Raw genomic sequence first — 24,991 nt, 5'->3', positions numbered from 1 at the left:
GCGCGCTTTCAGGAAATCCTATACACTACTGTTTATGCTCTAAAAACATTCTAAATGACTTCGTTTCGAGTAAATTCTGGATGCTACCTACTCAGGAAACTTGGAATACATTGGACGAGCAGTATGGAGGAATATTGACACGTTTTTGTGGACTTTTATGGACCTTTCTGCCTCGGGCGCTGGGCACCTCCATTATTTGAATGTCAGCAGACAGCAAGAAGCCTCCCAGATCTCCAGATGCATTTGAGATATCAAAAAAGTACTATTCCTTTAAGGTTCAGCTTGCTGGTTCTCATGCCTCACATTTAGGGGGATGTGGAAGAAAAGTCTAGAGTAAAAATACGGCAACATCCTCTGTGGGTTAAAAAAAGACTCAGACTTTTTTTTTTTATGGTTTTCACATATAAAAAATAGCTAAATGATGCACAAAATAAGAATGAAATGAGAAGTAGGGCAGCAGCCTTAAAGCGCAAACTTAAAAGAGGATGTATTATTCCCTTTAATGCCTGGATGGGGCCTCTAAGGTAAACATATGAGACTTTAAATGGTAGTTTGTAACTATTTTTCGTTGCTATAGTATGGATGATGTACGTCTAGAAAGGGTGGAGTGCTTCTTTCAGTGAACAGAATGAAAAAAACCTTTATATTGTGTTATTATTACCTTTAAAAATGCACTATTTCTGTTTTCTTTCTTTCTTTCTGTTTCTTTCGTTCTCTCTCTCTCTATCTTTCTTTCTGTCTCTCTATCTTTCTTTCGGTCTACAGTACTTTCTTTTCTTATTCTTTCCTTCTTGGACCATTTATTTTCTGTGTGGAATCTTGATCAGCCTTGGAAAGTCTTAAAAACCCAAATGCTTGTCCAAATGTATTTTTTTTGTAGTTCTGAGTAAAAATTTACAACAGAGTGGTAAGAAATAGATTAACTCCTAAAGTTTATTCTGTCTCCCATTTATTAATCAGTGTATCTCTTCCTTGAATCCATTACATTTTTCATGATTTCATGTGATCATCCATCCATTCAGGCTAGGGGAGTGCTGCCTTGTAATAGGCAATAAGTTGGCGTCCTCAGGAGACTGAAAGACTTGTGGTTTGACACTCAGACCATCACTCTGCAGCTGAGAAAGACCCTAAACCCCATAATGCATCTCGGGCGCTACTCCTTTTGTCGGCCCACTGCTTTGCATGGGAAAAAAATTAAATATGGGGCTAAAAAATCCATTATTAAAATAATGACCAAAGCGTATTACTAATTTACTAGTAATGCGCTTTAATTTAGTAATCAGTAAATCATTAAGTGGAGTAAACAGACTCTAAATCATGCCATTTGCAGAAAGAACAATAAACTAAGACCAGAAATAATGCAAAACTATACAGAAATATATACGTTCGAATATTAAGAAGGAAAATATTCATTATGTGCAGCTCTTGTTAAATACAGAGAACACATTTATTCACAGGACTTTTCCTTATATATTGCATCCATTCACTCAAACAGTTAGAGATTTGTCTGCATTTACAAAAGTTCCTGTATCACAAATTAACAGTGAACTATAGTGTGTGATATTTTGAAATAAATTCTATGGACTTAATGCTAGAACCCTTTTAAAGGAAGTCTGGACTAAGCACCCAAACTATTCACCATCAATAGGTCACGCACTTGTTTAAAGTTTAGTTTATCTTGCAAAGCTAAGAATATATATTTTGTGTATACACACTAATAATAAAGTTTGTATATAAACTAATAAGTTTATATACAAACGTTATGAGAACACTATCTATTGATCTTTTTGCTCAGGTGAAATAGTTTTCAACCATACACAAACGTTACTGATTCTTTTGTTTCTCACAATATGAATGTTTGCTGTTATCACGCTTGAGGAAAAGTTGCAGGCCATGCTGCTGCATGGACCGCCCCCACATCCATTATGTGTTTACAAATAAAAGCTCCCTTAGTTTGCTGGGTATCATTGGTGCTATCGGCAACATAAAGAGGTTACATGTTTAAATGCCATATGGGGTACTGCAGGCTTAGCTGCTGCTGCTGCTGTTGTTGTTGTTCCTCTCAATAGTCTGTCCAGATTACATCTAAGCTGCTTTGTTTTGAAGGCGGCTGAAGTGCCAGGGGTTATTTGCGTTGTGGGGTGCTGCGTCTGAAACCTACTCTGGATTAATCAAAAGAGTGGCCTTTCATGTTCAACTGAAGCCTCATTTGTCAAGCTGACGGGTCTAAAATGGTTGGGCTGGTTACCTGCGCTCTGCTCCCAGGCTCCACCATCTCCAGCTTGATTCAGCTGTCATAGATCTGACATCAGATCGGTTTTTTCTTTTTTTATTCATGTTAGATGTGCATGCTGCATCAACTGATGATGTGTTACAACTTTCCAAATGAAGGTACCACCCGGCTGTGAGATGTCTAAAAGGAATTTTCTTCCTGGCATTAATAAGAAACTAAACAAATGGCCAAATATCAAACTAAGTCAGGAAGTTTCAGCACACACCGTTACCTGGTACAATGATGTGCACTGACAGCTGTATCTTTTGGCGCTATGTATTTAAAAAGCTATTAGAAGGAATAGATCTTTTATTTCAGAAGCAAAATATCTTCCTGAAATGTGGAAAAAAATCCTTCCTTCAAGTAAAAACATTGATTCTGTTGGAAGAATAATAACACATTTTGAGAAATACATATAATGATAATAACATATTTAAAGAACGGGGGAAAAAAAGGGGAATAGACGTTGGTGCCTAATTGTTATCCCAGTTCTAGCTGGGACTAGACCCCGTGTCTATCTTTCCAGAAAGAAAATCTCCATATTTCACCGCAGAAGGAATCATGAAGATTCAAAGTTAACTTTACTTTTCTGGGACTTTTGACTCAAGCTGTGCACTTTAATTAGATGGGAAAAAGAGTGATATTTTATGCAGTTAGCAATCTGAATGGGTCCAATTAAAAGAAAGGATGCAAGTAAGTGTTTAAAAGAACCCAATTTGAACTGTTAAGCATGTTGGTGGATTAGTGATGCTCTGGGCTCATTTGTCTCCTGAAAGGCATGGAAACCTTTTTAAAGGCATTTACCTGACTTTATTCTAATCTCTAAGAAAAGGGATTTTTGAGACATATTAAGTGGCAGAAGAGGTCACTTTATGAAAATAAATTACTCATTGATTGTGCAGATGCAGCAGTCTAGGCATTTTTAGCACAACTTAACTTTAACGTGACAGCTTTCTCTGCCAAATGGGTTCATTTTGTAGAGCTTCAAATTTCATATCACCACTAACAGCGTTTCCCAATGAGGCAGGTTATCTCCAAGTGCATGCACAGAGCATCTTGTAAACAGAGAAGCATGGTGGCCTACAAAGGGAAAGTTGCAATACCTCTTTTGGCTCTCACTGAATATACAGCAAAATAGCAAAATGGAGGAAGAGAAGAGAAAGTTCAAAAGCAAGAATGAACAATTCCTCTGACATGGGAGCTGGCTCGGAGCTCGTCTGCCTGGCTGTGTGTTTCCTGGACGGGGCCGCCTTTTACAGCTGCTTTTTGTATCTCTGCTTCTGTCTCCTTGAGCCCCAGTCGGCCTCGGCAGATGGCCGCTCACACTGAGCCTGGTTCTGCTGGAGGTTTCTTCCTGTTAAAAGGGAGCTTTTCCTCTCTACTGTCGCTACAAGCATGCTTAGTGTAAGGGACTGCATCCGAGTCAATGAGTCGATGCAATCTACTGGTTTTCCTTACATAGAAAACTTTGAATCAATTTGAATGTATGATCTGGTGAACTGTAAAGTACCTTGAGATGACGTGTGTTGTGAATTGGCGCTACCGGTATATAAATAATTGAACAAAGGTGCAACAAAGCTGATGTAAATCTTATACCAGCCTGCTCATAGTGGAAAGCTTTGCAGAACTGCCTCGGACTGAACTTGGCCTTGAACCCAGCTGTAGTGATTACTTACATTACTTTTATTATGAGATGTGAGTGTTATCATCTGCATGCAGAGTAGGAGCAAAGCTTCTCAATGGGAGAAGGGGCGGGGCTTAGTTCAGATTCAGGTCCAGCACCTTTAAAATGCATTGAATCAGGAAGTTATTTAAAATTTCAGGACAACTTTATTAAGAATGGGATGAAAATTGGCTCTGCATTTGTCTGACACTATGTCGTTCTCTGTAGTCCCTAGACCTGAACACTTGAAGATCTTTGGATAAAGCTATAGAGAGAAAGATATGAGGGGAACCGAACATTCAGGAAAGTTTATTGAAAAAGATCCATCAGTGTGTTTACACTCCAACATTGGGACTTGTTATAACACTAAGCGCTTTTTATTATCAGAAGGGAGTTGGGCAAAGTGTTCTTGTGCAGGAAGGCACTAAATTCACCTTCTTTTTTTCATTTCCATGTCGAGTCTTCATTAAAAAGGAGAACAATGGTTGTTGTCCAGGGCGCAGAGGGTGAGCAGTGGCTGATGCCCGTGCGTCAGCTCCCTGGAACAGAGCTGCTTTTCATTCTAGGGGGGACCCAAGACGCAGCCTGGCACTGTACCCAGACCCGGCAGGCTATGAAAGACCGCCGCTTGCACCCTTCTGTGCATGTGCGTGGGTGTTGGTGGGTTTCTGCTGTGTTGAAGCGTCCGGATGCTCACTCTCCAATTAGCCACAACTAAGTAAAGCATGAAATGCTCTGGGAACAGTGAGATAGGAATAGTTTTCGTAAAGTTAGACTGGTCGTTAGGTTCTACTGTATTCAGGGATAAACTGCTGTTTGAAACACTCTGAGTTCTGATTGGCTTTCATTCTGCCTTTATCGGGCTTTGCTGAACTGAAGACAGTGTTGTTACTCTCAGTTTAGTTTTGACATTTTGGGGTTTTTGTTTAGTTCACCCTTGTGTTGGCCACAGACACACTAGATTACAGTATGAGCATTTGTATTATTGAGTTTATCTAACCTTCATTCAGTTGCTGATAAACATGTTCCCAGAACTTTGATTAGAAAAAAAAATAAAGAAGCAATCAACTGAAATGTCCTTGCATGTTTGACTTCAACTCCCAGTCGCTGTGTTTTGACTTGCCCATATTTATCTCGATCTCAGTGGGTTTTTTCTTTCTGCAGGTGTACGCTTACAAAGCCTTGAAAAGACCAGTCTGGGTCTTTTAGTTGGTGTCAGAGTCCATGGGTAGTGTTTACCAGTCTGGTTCAAGTTGATCAAAAGACCAACAGAGACCCAACTCAGAGAACCCGTACACTGAGCAGGGTTTATACCCATCCTGATAAACTGGGGAATTTGGAGATTTGGAAATGTGTGGGAACCCTTGCATACACTCTTTTGTTTTGAATTATTGACCTTTCAAACTGTTCTTTAATTTTATTTATCCTTAAATGTCTGTGTCATTGTGACAAATCAGTAGGCTGTGGCATCAGGGACAGCGTTATCTGAGCAGTGTTTTTTTGATTGAAAGACCTTGGTTTCTTTTAGTTTGTTGTTTTATTATTAGAGTCATAGGGTGAAGGGTGCAACAATGAAACAAGTTGGTGGATTTATTTTTTATAAAAAGGTTATATATAAAGGTATAAAGTCTCATTTGAGGGTTTCAGGAAGCCAGTGTCTAGAAACGGGGTTCTAGTTATAGTTATACCATTTGGCCTAATTTCCAAACCTGTTGGACAGATAATATGCTTTTTTACCTTTAATATACAAACTAAAGCTGAGTATTTAGTCTCAAAATCTTACTAAAAATATTAAGTTGTGGCAACCTTTTTTTTAATATACAATAAGTAACACATCCTTTCTCTGTGTACATTTTAGGATTGATTTTAAAATCCTTTAATTTACTTACCTACCTGTCTGAGTTCATCCCTACACATCCTCTCGCTCCCATAGATCAGCTGACCAGTTGATTTCTGATGGTGCCAAAGACAAAACACAAGCTCAGAGGAGACCATGCTTTTTCTGTTGCAGCTACAAGGCTGTGGGTTGATCTTCCCTTAGCCAATAATAATAATAATAATAGAATTTTATTCATCTCACATTGGAGAAATTTACCTCTGCGAGTGAAATTCAGCAAAAAAATCCAGTTTTTGTTAGTGAATAATGAGATCTATGATTTTTTTTTGTCTGTAAACGTATTTTGCAAGCAGCAGGTTTGTTAATATAGTCTGTTTCTGGGTTGGATAAAATCAGATAAAGGTTAGGGATGTGTGCTTTGGTTCGGGAAACGGGATAATCTTCTAATCCCATTATTTCCTGTAGGAATCAAAACCCGTACCTCTACCAGGAAGCTTCAACACTTTTTGTTTTATTTTTTTCATAAAGATTCCCTAATTCCAGTTGCAGCCGATTTTTTTTTTTTTAAGCTTTGACCTGCCAAAACTTTTTCAACTATATTTGGCCCACTTCCTGTCCTTATTCTCTTGCACCCTCAAAATTTGTATTGAAAGCAAAAATGATTTAATGCAATGAAAAACTCAGAGTAGTTTGTGAACTTCCTAGTGATATTTTATACTAAAGTATGGATTTACAGGCTGGAGTTTCTGATCTCAGAGTTGCAGCAAACATGGAAAAAGTGCCCTGACTTGCTCAGTGCAAAGCAGCCAATCATAGATCAGTGTCAAAGCTACACTAATCCCACCCACTGAGTTTGATGATTCAAGTTGAAAATGTCTAAATCGTTTCATAATCTGAGTGCTGCACAGAAACCATGAAATAAATAAATACAGAGTAAAATAATGAAATATATATATAAGTGTCATTATTTAAAATGCATATTATAATTTTATAGCTCATTTATTTATTTTATGCGGAATGCAATTATCTAGTTGCCTATTCCATTAGTAATGGTACATTTAATTAATTAATCATTTATTGCATAAATAAATGATCCACTTAACTGTTTAAAAGGATAGTTAATGGTATTTTATTTAGTTATTTAATTTCAGATTAATTTATTTCAATAGTAAATTTAGGCATATTTATTTCAGCTATGTGCATATGTATCGTTTAAGCTGGTTGTATTCTACATGGTTGTGTCGTAACCCCCCCCAAAACTAAAAAATAAAAAATGTCATATTACCTTTATAAGTTAAAACTTGTTTTATTGGAGTGGGGAAAAAAGAACATGTCGACTGTCAAAATTCCTTATGGTTTATTTATTTACATTGGGAATTTATAGTTTACGGAGCCCCTCTGATGACATGGTCAAAAAAAATGTTTTATTGTGGCCACGAAATACTACTTCGTGGCCACGCAATAAGTTTATCGTGCGCACAAAATACTTATTAATAATATTAATATCATTCCTGGACAACTGGGTAAGCAAATCGAGCGCGCCTTCTCTAAGGTCTAAGGCGCGCTCGATTTGCTTACCCAGTCGGTCTCCGCCAGTCACGTGACATTTGTTGCTAAGACGCTATTTTAGGTGGAAACGGCATAGTGTAAACAACCGCAGCATAGCTAAACGAAGGACTAAAGGCCCGTTTACATAGCAGCCTGTCCAAGATAAGTCATTACAGTTAACATAAGCCTGCAAACAGGGGCGGATTTATTGATATTATTAATAAGTATTTCGTGCGCACGTTAAACTTATTGCGTGGCCACGAAATACTACTTCGTGGCCACAATTAAACATTTTTTTTGACCATGTCATAAGAGGGGCTCCATAATAGTTTAATCCCAAGTAGAAATTTATTTCATTAAGTTTATGCAGTTTTTCAATAGAGATGACCCTTATAATAGAAAATAAGACCGTCAAACAAGTATTGAATAAAAAACAGACGAGTAAAGGAAAAATGGTACATCCACAGGTATTCTTCCAAGTATAAATAAAGCACTTTTGATGCAGAGTTTAATACTTTATTGTAGGTTTGGACTTTAGAAACACTAAGGAGTTCCCACAACAGTTGGTTGTACAAACATATGATAATTATCTTCCAATAAAAATATTTACCATTTTTAAAAAAGCCTATAAAACCAGAAAACCAGTCGGTGATGATTCATAGAAGGTAATATTTATGGAAAACAAAAACAACAGAAAAGCCATATCTCTGCTATTAAATAAGATTCTGTTGTGATGTATTCATATTGAATGATTGTCCAACCCTTCTTTAATAAAACAAAACCTTATCCGAAAAGTCAGCTCTGACAAAAGCCAGCTAAGTGTTGTGTTTTAAAATGTTGTTTTAATTTGACACTTTAAACAGCTACAGAGCATTAAACAACACTATAAAAACCTCCCTGAAAACCTGTTAAGGTGAATATTTGATCAAGTTTAGCACTGTCTAAAGTTTTTTTATCCAAATGTTTGCGTTTGGATGAAAACATTTCTGACCCTGCTGTTTATCCTCAAAGAAAAAGGGAAAAAAAAAAAGGTTTTGTTTTGGATAAACAGTTTTCTGTTTCATCAGTTGCGTAGCTAGAATCCAGTTTGGACTCCACCTCAGCTCAGAATCTTTCGCAACCTTCCAACATCTGGTCTGTCCCTCTGTGTCTCCTTCCATCCCCCGTTTTATTTGGACAGCGCCCCGCTGCTCCAAACCATCCCTGTACTGTTCTTCCGGTGTTTGGATGACACAATGCGATGATGCTATTATATCAGAGTAAAGTCGTTGTTTTTTCACAGCATATGTTCATTTGGCCACCACACAAAGTGTGAAATATTTGGGAAAGGGATGTCCGATCAGCTTGGCTTAGTATATAAAACTGTATAAGCTATATAGAAACTAGTATATAAAGTATCATTAAAGGTATTGTGGAGGTTTTCTTTAAATTTTTTTAAAAGACCTGCGCTCAACACTTAAAAAAACAAAATGGTAAATCCCTCAATCACTCTATATAGCGGGGACTATATAGTGAACTCAGTCAACTTACCGTTCGGACAGATAATCACTTCCCTGTTGGTCCACTGAGCGGTGCCTGCGCCATCTTTGTTATCAGTCGGCGCTGTCAGGTAGCGGCAGCCGATGGCGACAGTGGGCTGCTGTGACAGCAAATCCCATAATGCTTTGTGAGGAGAGGATTCCAGGATATATCTGACCCTTTCTGAGCCATTTTCGAAGAACCGCAGTGAGAAAGGTGAGCTTCAATGACTGTCTGAAAGCGTAGCTCACCACAGATATACGCCTGAAGGTGCGCATGCGCAGAAAAAGATAGCTATTGGGATGAGCATGTAGGACGGTCTTACGTACACATATCACCAGAATGATTGACAATGAAGACAACCTTTTTACATGATCCACCTGGAAATAAAAGATTGCTCTGTATATCTTTAAGTACAGAGAGCTGTATTTCATTTTATTTTGTTAAATTAGGTTTTTGTCTTACAGCGAACGAAAGCCGAATATTCTGTTTAGACTAGAATAGAAATATCCTTAATTGTCCACTGCAGGTTTATTCAGCTGTGCAAGCAAAACATCAAATGAGTGCAAACAGCTTCACACTCACTAAAGACCTGTTTCAAAATGTAGAGTAGTTAAAAAGGCATGACAGAGTGGGCTTTCTTAAGCCGGGCATACACTGTGTGTTTCTTTTTTTTTAATCGTTGCGCTCAGCTACAACTCACACTTTACGACGATACCATAGGGTTTCGTCGCACAGTGTGAGTTCACAGCTCACGATGTATGTTCTCCCACTGTGCAGCACGACGCTCTGATGCCATCTCCCTGCTCACACTGTACGTCTAAAAACCACATCGGACTCAGCTCTGCAGTGAGATGGCGCTACTCGGACTCGTCTATCCGGAAGCCAAACCATTAGAACAGGAATATGAAGCTTACTAGAGAGAAACGCGCTGACTTGTTAATTCGTGCAATTTTGTGTGCTGAAAGCTCTAAAAAGAAAAGGCGACAACGTATTTGGACAAAGACATGGCTGAGCAAACTACTACGGTCTGTTAATTTCACACAAAGAAATCCATCTCACCTGTTTTTGTTTACGCACTGAGCAATTTGCCCACGACGGTCGATGGCGGTCGTAAGAGGCTGATCGCCCCTCGTTACCCCACGTACACTACAAGATGCACGATCAGGCTGAAAGTCGGGCTGATCAGAAAAGTCTCGCACGACTGGAAAAATCGCACAGTGAAAGCAATGATGTAGAAAATCTGGTTTTCTGACAAACTGCACCATTTAAGAAGGCTCCTGCCACCACAGTTAAATTCTGAAGACTTTTTAATATAATACTTGGGTGCAGAAGGGAGTTGAATACAGAAATGACAGTTACCCAATTGGCAGACATTAATCCATTCCCTTAATAACAACATTAATCCACCGTTTAAAGTGCCGTTGTAGGTACCAGATCTGCTCGGGCCCTGCGCATTGTCAGAGACATTGCGCTATATGATTGGCTGAATGTTGCCACATAAAAAGACATAACACGTTGTGGTTGTCCAGACAACGATAATAAAAATGCATCTGTAGTGTTAGCGTGTCTTATGACAGATAAAGTTTTACCTGATAAATAACAAAGCTGAACCATGCTATAGCTGGGTAGCGCTGTGGCTAGCCTTGCTCAGTAGCTAACAGGCTAGCCTCTTTTAGCTCGGTCAGTTTGCCATATTAAGCACCACTGCTTTTAACCTTGTCAACAACAACCTTTTGTTTTCTATAAGTAGAACAACTGTTGTTTTCTTGGTCTAAAATCTGTACGAAAGTTATTTTTTTAGGATGTTCCATTTGTCCTCCCTGTCCTCCGATCTTAAACAAAAGAGGAAGCACTGAGACTTTTTGTGTCACCTTATTGATTGGCAGATATGCCTTAGAAGGCAGTGCTTTGCTTCAAGACTGAGAATGATTGTTTTCTACTTTTGGCTACCTTAAATCACCTATGAAAAGTAAAATGAAATTGCAAATATGGGTAATAACATGTTTAGACTCCAGGAGAGATTTGATTCTTAATAAACAGGTTCATTACAGTTTGTCCGAATGGAGTTGCCATATGATGACATCATAAGAAAGGGCAGGACTCCAATCAGATCTGACCACCCGAGCAGATCTGGTACCTACACAGTATCCAAGAAGATTGTTTGAAAATTTTGTGGAAGGACAAATTATGGGTGCATATGTAACTATAGCTTTTAAAATATTTCATAGCAGTCTCATTTCAGCCATAGAAATACCGTACCTTTATGTGATCTTCACATCTAAGAAAATGTTTATTTTACTCTGCAGCTTTCCTTTTAGAGTATTTACTCGTAAATGGTTTTGATAGACTGAATCTACATGAGATTATAACTCATCACACGGAGCTAAACGGATAGAAGGCCGTTAGAATGAGGGGGAAAAGAAGCGTAAGTCCATCTGATCTCCCCATTTGCTCCCAAAACATTCCAACGAACAGCTTCACAAACATGAAAGCCGCAGTTGAGTCGAGGGAGGTCTTGAGGATTACAATGCTAATCTGGGTACAGACAGGGGACACCTGTGCCCCCGAAAAAGAGGCGGAGGATTATGGTGCCACACTGAGCTAATAAGCAGGGGACAGCCTTCTTTAGATGACGCAGGGATCGGAGTCAGGCAGCAGATTTCTCCCTCTAGTAGGCTCCTAATGATCTAAGCGCCTCCCTGTTACTATTACAGGCCTATACTTGTGTGTCTTTTCTGAGCTTGTTAAAATAAAATAAAGAAATCAATCATGAATTTTTTTTTTTTTTATGTGCCCTGCAGCTTAAACCTACTTGAAGCAAGCGGTTGGAAAGAACAGTATGACAGTCATTTGTTTCCGGAGTCTTGAGTAACTTGTGAATATTTGGCATGGCAAGTTTATAGTATTGATGTAATCTGAGGTTTTCTTGTTGTGGCATGCATTCATATAAAACGGTTACCATCAAAAGGAAAAAGAGGAGGTGATAAAATCAGAATCAGGCTAGATTGGAAATTGCTTAGGAGATATATGTCTGTTAGGTCATTTGTTTGACTTTAGCCCTTTTGTCTTATTTGCTTACAGGGCTGAGAAACCAGTTTGGATGACTTCAATCACATGGTTTTACATATTTGATGGGATAATTTTCTCCATTAGCAGGAAAGTTAGAAAGAAGGACTCATGTCCTATTGAGCTTTTCTAATGGTTAACAGATAGCAGGCTCTGATAGACTTAAATAGAACAGTGAAATAAGATTGTACACTGGTTGATGTTCATAACAGAATATATACATATTTTTCTATATAAGCCTGTGGTTGATTTTCTCTTATATGTGTCAGACCCATGGATAAACTACCATTCAATCCAGAATAATGATATCCAGACTTGCAGTGGTAAATATTTCTTTTTATTACAGAGCTCCTCTTCTGCTAGTTTTCAGAGTAAGACAGAGAACAGGCAGGAGGGAAGGAGTGCAGATGGGCGTGTAACGCTAATTTGATAAACATGCGGCCTTCACTGAGTGCCTACTACCAAACGCTCTAAGGGGGCAGTGGGACTAACTTTACTTGGATTGAATTACTGAACACTGAAAAAGGCAAAATCAAAGGTCTGAGAAATCGCACGTCCCAACCTGTTCCATGGAAGAGTTTTGCTTTCTTACCAGAAAAGGTCTGGTTTGAAGAAAGCAAAACTTGAAACTTAAAGATAAACATATGGGGGTGAAATGGCTGGTTGCCAATGGAGATCACATCTTACCTCATTATGGAGAGAAGAAAAGACATGTTAGTTTCTTTATACAGCACCAATTCACAACAAAAGATCACCTTAAATTTCCCACAATGCAGTTCAAAAATAAATTTGAATTTTATTAAAAAATGTGTTTCTAAGGTTTTATTAGTGTTAATTTGAAGGGTTTCCTTCCATTGAACCACCACATTTGTGATTCGACTTAATACTTAATGAAATAATTTTCTAAATACAGGATTGTGGGATCCATACAAATATATTTAATACCTAATAAAATAGTTTTTTAAAAGCTTTTTATATGACTGTAGAAAGGTTTTCTTCTGCTGTGCTTGAACACATGCAAGTGATTTTGGAGAAAGTCTGTGACCTGTTTGAAGAGCTCTTTAGAGCTGCAGCTGGGTTTTAAAGACCTACTGCTTTTGCGAAAATGTTTGGTCTAGATTTATTGTTTACTGATCTTCCATCAGATCACCATCTCAAAGAGGTCTGTTTGAACACCTTACCATGTAAAACAATTCACTGAAGTCCCGAAGGCGTTTTTTTGGTCACTTCGTCTTTGTGGTTTGGATCTTTTTTAAAGTATTAACAGCTCGGGTCGACTCTTCATGTGGGCTGTGTGTTTGTTTTCTAGCCAGCTGTGTGGCCAGGATTTTTAGACCTCCTGGAAAATAGCGAGTGGCTGAAGAACCATCTGTTTGACCACTTTTATGACTCCAGCTGCTTGATGATGAGAAGAAAAAATATGAATAATCGGTTTTAATTGAAGCTAGCCGTATCACCTATACCTGCTGTGAGTTTTCTGTTGATAGAAAAAGAAAAGACTACTGAGGGACAGATAAAGGATAATACTATCATTGAACAAATTGTTTTTTGCAACGATCGGAAAACATTTTCAAAACTCCAAACCCATTTTTCACAATGTAAAACTCGTCTATTCAAATGTATTTAGCAGCTGTCAGGTACAGTTTTTATCTTTCTGGTTAATTACATACTTGTTTTGTTGCTTCATGCTTTAGTAGCTGTCTGAGCTGTCAGATGATCAACATTTTTCCTATATTAAGTCCTTTCCCAGTAGTATGGAGCATAATGTGATTACAGTAGAAAGCTGAGTCATACTAAACCTTTCATCTTAAAGGGAAAGCTCTGACCCTAACTGCACCTTTCCTGTTAAACAGTTAGCTTTTCTTTGGAAGAGATTAACACCTTTACTGTTTCAGATGTATAATAGTTAACCTTAAGTTGCTCTCAAACGTGTTTTTTTAATGTCAGGTATCCACCAGTTTGACAAACATCTTCTCTGATATAAATTCTAAATATAGTGATTAAGTCTAGTTATTCTGGTGGGTTTTTTTTTCCTCCAATTTGGTTCTGAAATTAAGTTTATAATTAATCTAGAAGTTTAATTTAAAAAACAAGTAGTTTTCATCATGGTCCAGTTTTTTTTTTTCTTTTAAGTTAAGATAAATCTAGATCAAATGAATTCAGCTAGGTTGTACAGGCAAGCTTATGTTTTTCTAATTTTAAGATGAAGAAATAACTTTGTCAATGTAAAATTACTCATAAACTTTATTGTATCTTTAGTGCAATTCTTATCACACCTGTCAAAGGACTGTGGATAAAAAATTGTCTTCTGGTGACAGCAGGTGTCTCTTGGTCATAACTTGTTCCTTTTTCTATAGTTTGCTTAACTTTTAGACTCATTGATGCTCATTGTAAAAAGAACCCATCACTTGTGAGACAAAATCTAAACTGCAACCCCTATAGTTGCTGTGAAGTGATGCATGTCTTAAAAGTTTGTTACACATACCTGCTTTACCAGTTTTTAAAGCGCCACATTATGTCTGATCAGTTTGCAAACCTAACTCCAAAAGGTTGCAGTTTAAAAGATGTGTCCAAACCTGTTACTGGAAATTATTGGACCATTCCTGGTAAAGATGGACAAAAGTAAATAAATCTATATTTTATTGCAGTGACATGATCACATTATTACTCCTGCAGCTGAATTGCTGCGTCGTCCAACTAGCATACACCTGGAATCTTTCTCAGTCGAAGCTATGCAAGCCCCCCCTGCAGAAAATCGTATCTGGTGCGATTGACTTCCAATGACCACTAAATGCCCGGACCTCATCCGATTTGATTTGTTCAGGGCTTTATCGGAGATCTGTGTCATGTTATATTGTTACACCAAGTAAACAAGAAGCAGTTGTATTTCGAAGTACCGGTACACCAATTTAGATTTTTTTCCCCCCACTTAAGGTCAATATTATTAAACTATAAATGGCATATTTTGCTTTTGAAAACTAGCGTCTATTTCAACCAACTCTGCTTGGATTTTAAATTGATTTAAAGGGAAACAAAATGGGAACTATAAAAAATGCTGTAAAACAATGTTTCATAACAAACAATGGTTATTTAACAGACTAAAAGTTTGCAGTCTCTATGAGACCTTTTGCTGGGCGGAGCAGTGCTATATCTGTAGTTGAGGCAGTCACAGTGGAAAGCGTAGACTGACTCTAACACCAAACAACATTGATATCAAAATAATTGAATAATATCATCTGATGAACAGCTTTTTTTATCTATACTTTCAATTTTGATAGCAGCGAAAATATCGCAATATATGGTGATATTGCAATGCAGTGATAATATCGTATGGTGACACAAGTATCAAGACTCATATCGTATCGCAGCACCCATGCCAATACTCACCCCTATCCATACCTGATATCCTGATATGAAGTTGATGTTTAAATGGTCTCTCTGTGCTTGTGTGAAGCTGAGAGATGCAATGACACAGGGTCTTGAATAATTGTGCACTTTACACTATTCAGGTAGTAATATTTTGCAAGGGTGTACATTTTTTTCAAAGTTCCAGTATTAGTTTATAGTTAAATTATTGCCATAAGTTAATAAAGACCAAACATTTCAATGACTTGTTATACATCTTTGCTGGGATTTCAATAAACATTGACTCCGCTTTGAAAATCACATTTTATTTTGTTTGTAAACCTCTATTAACTTTTTATGTTTCGTGTATCTATTGGTGTCTTAAATAGCAGTTGTGAGATACTTCTGTATTTTCTATCACCTCATAGTGCAATCGTACTTCAATTACTGTTAAACATCCGTATCAGTCGGAATGTAGTTGATTTTGCTTATGTTCTTCTGGGTGGTCTGCCATCAGGTATAAAAAAAGCTGCCCAACCTCAGCTGCTTCCTCTATTAATAACAGAAACACGGGTGGTGTGGTTGTGGACTTGGAGTAATCTAACCTCCTCAAGCTTAGTTGGTGTCACAGCTCGTTAGCGATGAGCTTAAAACTGCTAGAGACCGTGGTTATTTGCTTTAGCTGGAGGCTCGCCAAGCAGGAAACCTGAAGTGACTCAGTAAATCACCTGAACCAGCCAGGCCCAGCACCACCAATGAATCCAAACGGGAGTAAAGTTCATTTATATTGCATTTTAAAGATTACAGTTAGTGAATAAAACTACAATGTAAAATTAACATAAAAAATAATATTAATATAAAAAAAGAATCTTCAAGCGACACAGATCGAACAAATGAGATGTAATACAGGCAAACTTTTAATATTTATCCCAATGGAGGATTTGCTATATAAAACTGCACTGAGCGACAGAGTTTATTGAATTAATGAATGGAATAGATGTTAATACTTTTTCTTCAAACTTAAGTAATCTATGTAATTAGAAACCTAAATCATGATATTGAGGTAAACGTAAATGAATTTCAAGAAGGCTGAAGCAACATTCAGTTGTCAAATACAGCAACCAATCTTGCTCTTCTGTGTTTTGTGCTGATTTTATGATTGCAATCACGTTATGAGGGATTGTGATCGGAGTCTCATTATTTCTGTTTTAACTAATAAAATAAAAATGTAGAAAATAACTAATAAAATAAAATAAATTTTCCTCGGCAGGTCAATTAAACAAGAGAATTTCTGAAGCATCGGCATATAGATCTCAAGATATAAGGTAGTATTATAGTACTTGGTAATTTGGCCTTTTGGAGATACATAAGTTAAGAAGGGAAGTGGCTCCAGGACAGGGGCTTGAGGAACCCCTTACACCTGGCGTTACTGATGTTTACTGACACCAAAGATCTGTGCATAAAAGCACAAATATTTGAAAACACAACTAAAAAAAAATAACACCCACATGTCCATTATAATTTTTTTGTGTGTGTGTGTGATTGGAAAAAAATTTAACTTTTTGCGACTCCTCATTTTGGTTTGGAGTACTGCTTTAAGAGCTCATTGATCCCACATTGATCAACCTGCAGTTTCTGGGCAGCAATTTGATTTCTTTGTCAATATTTGCAGGACATCACTTGTAGTGTTCTGTCATATGAGACAAGATAGAAGGATCCAGATTAAAAAAGAGGAAAAAAGTTAACTTCCTCTGGAAATGTGTTAAGTGTTCATGAATGCAGAATCATGTTAAAGAAGTCTGTTATCAAAAGATAGAGGGATGCATAATAGAGTTAATGGAATAATCAATTACCACAGAGCTTTCTTAAGCACTTAATATTTCATGTCATTATCATTATGTGGAGTACCTTCTCTTTTTATTTTCAGTTTGGCTTTTACTAAGATGCAATGGGTGTCTTATGCTCATTCCTGCATCTCCAAAGCGGCTCTGTGCATTATCTTTTTTAAATGCACCTTTTCAAAGTGAAAATGGATGCACAAATCAGTTTACCCTGCCACTTCATAAATGCTAGGCAGTAAAATAAAACATTGCTCTTGCAAGCCTGTGAAAAGCAAAAATTGGGTTTTGTCATAGAATAGTCCACTTCTCTCTTTGTTTTCCTCTTGATTAAAAGAGAAATAAATCTCCCAAACTGGAAAAGTAGCAGTTTAACGCCTCACAGACTCTGTAAGATTATACAGCAAGAGGGAAAAAAAGCTAAGCAGCCTTTACTCTTCTCTTTCTCTTTGTCGTGGAAAATGTTCCCCACCAAAAGAAAACAGCACTGTTCTGCTGGAGGTAACTAAATCAGGAGTTTAATTTCTTTACGTTTTTCCCATCCACCAGGGCGGTTTGAAGAAACATGGTTCTGTGAGGCTGCAGAGGTGCTTCTTCTTAAAGCACATCTCAATAACGTTAAAAGACGTTATGTAACAGTTACTTTTAGTTTTTCTGCTTTTCACTTTGTACTTGTTGCATTGTATTTGTTCAAAATCATGATGTTTCGTAAAAACAGAAAAGCATATGACCCTCTAATAAACCTCTTTATCTAGAAAGTCATAATGCTGCTTTTAATTATATGGAAACATTTTGATATTAACGTTTTATTATTCTTAAGTACAAAATTATATTCAGAAATTAAAGCATACAAAAATGGAGGTATGCTGTTACTCATTGGGCAGTTTTGCACTGTGACCTGTATAGTATATAGTAATCAATGGGTCATTATTTAGGTTGGATAGAGTCTTACTTCTGGAAATTTCAAGAACCAATAAACTGTCCAACATTTGTAAAAACCACAGATGTGACCTCCCCTCCAGAGCAGAAAAATAAACAATTACACTGTTGTCTGATTCCCCAGAAAACAAGCACTGTTTTCAGAGGGGAAAACATAGTAACATTAGGATAAAAAAAATTAAATCAAAATTAAACGGGCTGTTTTTATTTAAATGTTTTAATGAACACAAAATGAAAGAAATTAATCAATTTTAATCTGTTAAACATTCTGTTTTTTGCAGTTTGTAGCCATTTTTTTCTCCCATTTTCACATCCAGAGTCTCCCTGTTTAATTTGACCATTTTAAATGCCACACTGACACCAAACCTCAACACAGTTCCTCCTGCAGATGATTTTACAAACCTTTTGTTCTCATTTTACTCGGTAGTCACCCACACTGCAATTTCTAAATGTAAACATACTTATCTGCAAGCTGCGGGTATGATTATAAGTAGAAGTAAAGTTTAATGATGCTGGATAAAGTTTTCACATCAGTTTGTCTCCCAGGGATTCTGACATTGAAACTTTAGATTCTGTAATTATTATAAAAATGTCATGTAGCTAATTAACTCTGATATTTTCTACCCTTTTAGAACTCAATGAATCTCCCTCCAGACAAGGCTCGACTGCTGCGACAGTACGACAATGAGAAGAAATGGGAACTGGTCTGCGATCAGGTGACTATATCCCCTCAGTATAACGCCATGCTAGATCTATACTGAGTGAAGTTAGATATTGCTCCATTTTGAAAAAACAAAGTGTATTGACTGTTTGACCTTTTATATGCAAATCTAATGAAACATAGAGCGCCTTGCATTGCTCATACTCTTTAAAGGTAAGAAAACGGATTGATTTACCTCAGTATTTATTAACCTTCTTGAATCTTATGCTTTTTTGATGTCTTAAAGGCGTATATATCTGTTCTAAAAACACTATAGTTCAAGCTTGGTTCAATAAATTGGACGTAAATGATTTGGTCTTGCCACAGATTTTCACATAGTTATAGGTATGGACTTTAAATTATGCCACTGTAATGTAAATATGGTTTTGTGTAAACACTTCCATTGTATCTTAGGCTGTATGTTGGGGACTGCATCGCACTGGAAGGATAACTGGATTTTCTTCATGCCCATTTTCCATGAAGTTACCCTAGCTGCTTCTATGATTAATGCTTCCCTTGTCTGGTCTGTCAGTTTAGGAATGCAACCATGTCTTGGTTGGCTTGGAGCTGTGTCATCCTTTTTTTCCATTTTCAGTCAATGCATTGAAGATGTGTGATTTTCAAAGCTTGGGCAGCTCGTACTATGGGTCAACTACCTGGAGCAGGCATTTAACCCTATAATGCCAAATGTATCGTATTTGATACATACGGTTTCTGAAATGTTTTGCATCTGACACCTTTCGCATAATTTAATGGTAAAAACTTTGCTTAAAATCCTATTGTACACAATCAGATATACCTGATAACAGCCAGTAGAAGACCACACAAAAAATAATCTTGACTTATCACATAGTAATAAATTATTAATATCAAAAATGTATTTCTGTTTTTTTCTTTTTACATATTTTGTTAAAAGGCCAAATAAGGAATAAAAAAAAAAAAAAAAAAGTTATTTTCTGTTTTGTTTTATTCTTGGATCGGGCTTTAAAGGGTTAAACCCCCCATTTTCAACTCTTTTGAAAGGAACCATATCCTTTGCCAGATAAAAAGTAACTGCTTTCTTTAACCTCTTTCCACCTCTTGCTTGTCTTCTCAGACAGAGTGTCTTTATCAAATGCGTGTGTTAATGTTGTCTGTTTGGATCAAGCGACCTGTTGCCCCTAGACATGCAAACCGTGACAGAGCAAACTTAGCAACTTTACTTTTGTTTGTGCCTTGTCATTTGGGGACAAGCCAAGCCAGTTCCACATAATGGAAGTAAAGTTTTTTCTTAGTGACCAACTGCTCTGTTTGGTTCTCTGCCATGGCTCTACATGCGGCTGCCGCTGCACACATAAATAAGGAACATAATGGAGTTAATGGAAGGTGCATCACTACAGGTTATTGGCTATGATTGGTCGCTCAGGTAGACTACATAAAGGTGACCCTACTAGATTTATGAACTAAGTGACTTATTAGCAGTTGGTTGCACTGGGTTTCATGTAGGAAAGGCATGCCAATAATTTGGTGCTTGAGGGCCTCTGTCCTTCAGGTTTTAGAGGTTTCCCTTTCTTAGCACAACTGATTCTGATGAATTGCAAATCAACAACAGCCTGTGAGTCATCTATCAATGAAAATCAGCTGTGCTGGAGCAGAGAAATGTCTAAAAACCACAGGACAGCAGCCCTTCAGGACTGACTTTGGCACACTGCATGCCTTGATAATCAATTCAGATTTTTAGGTGAAATCCGATTTCTTTTTGCGTTGCTGTTCACATTTCCAAATGTATGCGACTTGTATTTGATCTCCTGTGTTAACTGCATTGATACAACGCAAGTGTCCGACATGCGTAGTAGAGGACGCAATGACATCACAAGCCAGTTTGCTCTGTGTTTACGGAAGTAAACGTGGATGGTAGTGCCGGAGCGAATTTGGCGACCTTTCTCAACCATAAAAACACAATCATTTCAAGATGATTAAACCCAAATACTGCTCTCCATATCATCATCTGCAATGATTGTTGTTTTTCTTGCCACTTCTATATAGCAAGACACAGAATAGAGAACTTTGTCAGGTATTAATGGCGTTCAGGTTGGATGAATGCGACCTGGCCGTTCACACACAGGTCCCATTTGAAAAGATCAGATTTGTATCAGATTCAGGACCACATAGCCAAGTGGCCTGGGTCGCATTGGAAAAAATCGGATCTTTGTTGTTCAGACTGCCATGAAAAGATCAGATACAGGTTGCATATGGGCCAAAAAATCGGATTTGGGTCACTTCAGGCTGCAGTGTGAACGTAGGCTTTGGGGATGCCTTATTTAGGAGCATCAGTAAAAGCGGATGGAGACAAATGCACGCTTACTGATTTTTATTTGTAAAAGAGTCCAAAAACTACTCATCCTTTTTTCAAGGGGACACATTCTCTACCATCCTGCTTTCACCCCACAGGCCCCTCCTTATGCCCACAGATTGCCTTCGCGTTCTTGGTCAAGTGAGTTAAGTGGCACTGTAGGGTGCAGAGATCAGTTAGCCAGTTAAAAAAACTTGTAGCCTGTTATTGGTGTCAGTTCTGCGTGTAGGAAATAACAGAGTGCACAGACTGAGCAGTGAACTGCGGTCTGACAGCAGCTGTTGTGCCAGAGTTTTTCTGCCTCCTCGAGCAACCATGAAAAGGACAGACCAGATCAAAACCTCCCTCCCACTGAAACTGTGTTGCAAGTTGGTGACCCTAAAGAGAACTGGACCACTGACTGGCAGAGATTCACTCAGCATGAGGGCTAAACTTTTCAGAAACCGTTCAGGCTGAAAGTAAAGTTGTTTTTTTTAAGTGCTGGTGAAGGAGTTTATAAGTTAAATCTATAAGGAGGTTTGCACCTTTTGAAGAGAGGGCTTTCTATTGTTGCTAAGCTAATGTTTGAAGTTCTGCTAATTGATGTTACTTTCTCTACCAGCCTATATTTGCACCAGCTTACCCAGCTCTGGGAATAAGTTGTACTGTGTCCATAGTTACGGTAAGAGTAACTATGCAACGGTAACAGAGCGATCCGAAACAAAAGCAGGACCCTTTTATTTCAGCCATCTCCCCTTAGCTTGATGTTTTCAGATATTGCTGCAAGTATTTGGACTTTTTCATTTAGAAAGTCACAGTGAAGTCAACAGCCAGATCCAGTTACTTTGACATTTTCCTGCTAATGAGGCATTTTCCAACCAGTTTCACACCTCTGCAGTCATGCCAAGTTCTTTACATCCAAAGGTTTAACCTCAATGTGTAAACAATTGGTTGGCCTCTTTGATTTGAACCCTCTCTAAAGATACAGGAAGGAAAAAAAGACAATATATGTTAAACCTGCTGTCCATTTATTTGTTATATATTTTTTTAATGTTTATTAAAAGATTGCTCTGGTAACAAATCTGCTAACTTCTTGGAAATGGGTCAATTTTTAGTTTTTTTACAGTTCAGCATGGCTGAGTCGTGGTGCCTGTCCATTATTGTCCTCTAAAAAGGAGCAAGTCCCTTTCCTCGTCTTGTCTTTCCTGTTTTTCTTGCAGAGACTATCTGGCTTCGAGAAATGTAGTGATGCTGATCTCATCTTACTATTTGCGTACGGAGGGTAGAAACGCCTGTTTCTGGACATGTTCTTCAGCAAACTTAGTCATGTTTGCAAGGAGGCATGTGAAGCAACACTTTGTGTTCAACTGGGAATTAGGTCACGGTTGCAGGACCATGTAAACCAGTGGCTCTCCAACCTTTTACAAGAACAAGCTCAGTAAATACTCAGGTTCTAATGTTTCTTCAGAGTTAGACTTCTTACAGTTGGTTGTATTTGTTTGTTGTTGTTTTTTAACAAATACAAATGGATCAATTACAAAACCTGTCCTCAAAATCCTGTATAGCCTGCATGTTTAAAACACAGTGATATTTGCAAGGAAAAACAGCTTAATTGCAAACCTTCACACACGTATCGCTGTACAACCACTGTTTTGAATGTGTTCCTATAGTGTTTGAATACAGAGGATGCAATGGGTTCTTATTGAGAGTTGAAGCCTAGTGGTTAGAAAGCAGGGCTTTTGCATCCTGGAGAGGTCAAAAGGTCGCTGCTTTAAACCTTAGAGTCCTATTCTGGCTCCCTAAATAAGACCCTTAACTTCTCTGTTTAAAAGCTGCTCTCTGCTGGTTAAATTCAGAAGACACATTTTTTTTGTCAAACGTAATTGCAAATCCTGTACTAACCTACTGGTTTATATTTAGAGCACTATGGTAGGATCTTAAAACCTGGTTGAAGTTGGGATATTTTCGAGCAATCGTTTATGTTTTAAGGTTAAGTTAAAATGTTGAAATCAGGTTAACTATTTCCTGCAGTAGGTTTTTTCATGTAGAAATCAACATTAGCAGCATTAATATTAACTGCTAGCTGCTGACAGAAGTAAACGACTATAATCTCATAGGCGTTGAGCTAGTTTGTCGTTTATATTGACTTGGATCTTTTTTCTTGTCAGTAAGTACATTGTGGTGTGCTTTATTTGCCAGTCACATGTCTGGTTTTATACTATGAATTTGTCCTGTGATAGATAATTCAAGGGTCTTTCTGAGGCTGAAACTTTTAATCGGATTTATCATGATTAAATCAATTACTGTGATAGTTGTCAACTAATTTAGTAATTGATTAATAGTTATTTTGAGTAAAGAGACTCTAAAACATGCCTTTAGCTGACAGAGCAACCCACTTAGAGCAGTAATAATAGCATTTAAAAAAAACTTCAACATTTTGCATTTAACCTCTTAATATCCACCTCATTTTGGGAAATGCTCGCCTACTTTGCATACCCAAATGGGAAAGCAAATAACCTAGGAACTGTAAGCCCTAATTACATGTGTGAAACGTTATTTGAAAGCTAACACCTTCTAGTTTCTGAATATGTACATGGAAATTGGTTGAGTAAACACCCAAGCTGCATTAAGCCCAAGCTACATCAGTTCAAACATGACTCAAAGTTGTTTTTTTTATTCTCGAAAATAATACGTCTTTTTTAATTCAGTTATAAAGACATGCTTGCTTGTTGTGGCTGCTTTGTCATGGTACATTTTGACATAATGGTATATCTGTGTTAATTGTGCTGTGGTGCTAGCTATGTCCATAATATGAACTAGGTGGTTGAATTGTGGTGAATCTAAGCTTTCCAATGATGTCTAACATGTCTATTTTGGTAAACATTTTACCAGTGTAATTTTCATGCATTCTGAGTTACAGCGACCTGCTGGGTTTTGATAGAAGATTAAACAAAAAAAAAAAAAAGTTTCACCTGGTTCAATTTCAAAGAGTCGTCTTTAAAGAACCTTTTTGCTATTCGATTATTAATTGAAAAAATAACCGACAGATTAATCGATTTGCAAAATAAGCCTTAATTGCTGCCCTGGTTCTTTTTTTTTTCTATTTAAACCGCTGCTAAACGTTTAAAGAACCACACAAACTTCTTTAACTTTCAGAAAACACAAAAAGAGTTAAATCTTAGATAACTGCTCCATTCTGGGACTGAAAGTATGATGGAAACAGTCATATGAGGGTTTGTCTGCCCTTCTGAATGGAGGAACTGTTTAGGTTGGTTTTTTAAAGTGGAAGATATTCTCAAGTTCCCATCTGAAGGATGGGTACTGTGTGTGAGTTAAAATTTCCTACAAACGAGGGTGTGGATGCATTTTTGGTTTGTTTGCGTGGCCATCTGAATCATCACATTCACAGCAGAAATCTAGAAGTGTTTCTTTAGGTTTCTGTTCTCCCCTCATCATTTCCCCTCTCTTATGTTCTTTTCTTCTTTCAACAGGAGCGATTCCAAGTAAAGAACCCGCCTCACACGTATCTCCAAAAGCTGAGGAGCTATCTAGACCCTGCAGTCACACGAAAGGTGAGAGCTCAATCCAGCATGCTTTCCTGTTCCGGTGGGCTGGCAGCTTCCACCTCTGCTTCCCCACAGCCTGCTAACCTTCTATCTTTTGCTCAGGATATCCTTCCAGCTGAGGAAAGATTGCACTCAGGAGTTCCCTGGGAGAAGGCTCGGGAACTCGAGTTGCAAAACACTGCAGATTAGTGAGACAACTGTTTATCAGGAACGCCCTGGCTGGAGAAACCTCTGTCCAGTCTTCATCTTTGTGTATAAAGAACGAGCAAGAGAATGCAAGTCCGACTTATTCCAGCATTGATTATTCCTCACAGGTTTCCAGGAACTTTAAATAAATAATCAAGGCTGCCTTAACTATACGATTTAAATGTAATGTTGCAGCCAG

The 24,991-nt window shown here is 37.7% G+C and overlaps 1 protein-coding gene across 10 annotated transcripts in view; it reads left to right on the top strand.

The window, feature by feature from the left end:
- The window catches only part of fmnl2a (formin-like 2a), a 67,777-nt gene that overhangs the window by 7,643 nt on the left and 35,143 nt on the right, over positions 1-24,991 (top strand). For all 10 annotated transcript variants that reach the window (XM_038285589.1, XM_038285590.1, XM_038285591.1 and 7 more), the window contains exons 2-3: positions 18,662-18,745; positions 24,532-24,612. In XM_038285589.1, the coding sequence (XP_038141517.1) occupies positions 18,662-18,745; positions 24,532-24,612 (165 nt within the window). The remainder of the gene's footprint in view (positions 1-18,661; positions 18,746-24,531; positions 24,613-24,991) is intronic.

Source organism: Cyprinodon tularosa, unplaced genomic scaffold (assembly GCF_016077235.1).
Source record: "Cyprinodon tularosa strain WSP-4 unplaced genomic scaffold, ASM1607723v1 ctg212, whole genome shotgun sequence".
NCBI classification, from domain to species: domain Eukaryota; kingdom Metazoa; phylum Chordata; class Actinopteri; order Cyprinodontiformes; family Cyprinodontidae; genus Cyprinodon; species Cyprinodon tularosa.
The sequence above is the reverse complement of the archived record's forward strand: the minus strand, read 5'-3'. Positions and strand labels throughout refer to the sequence as shown.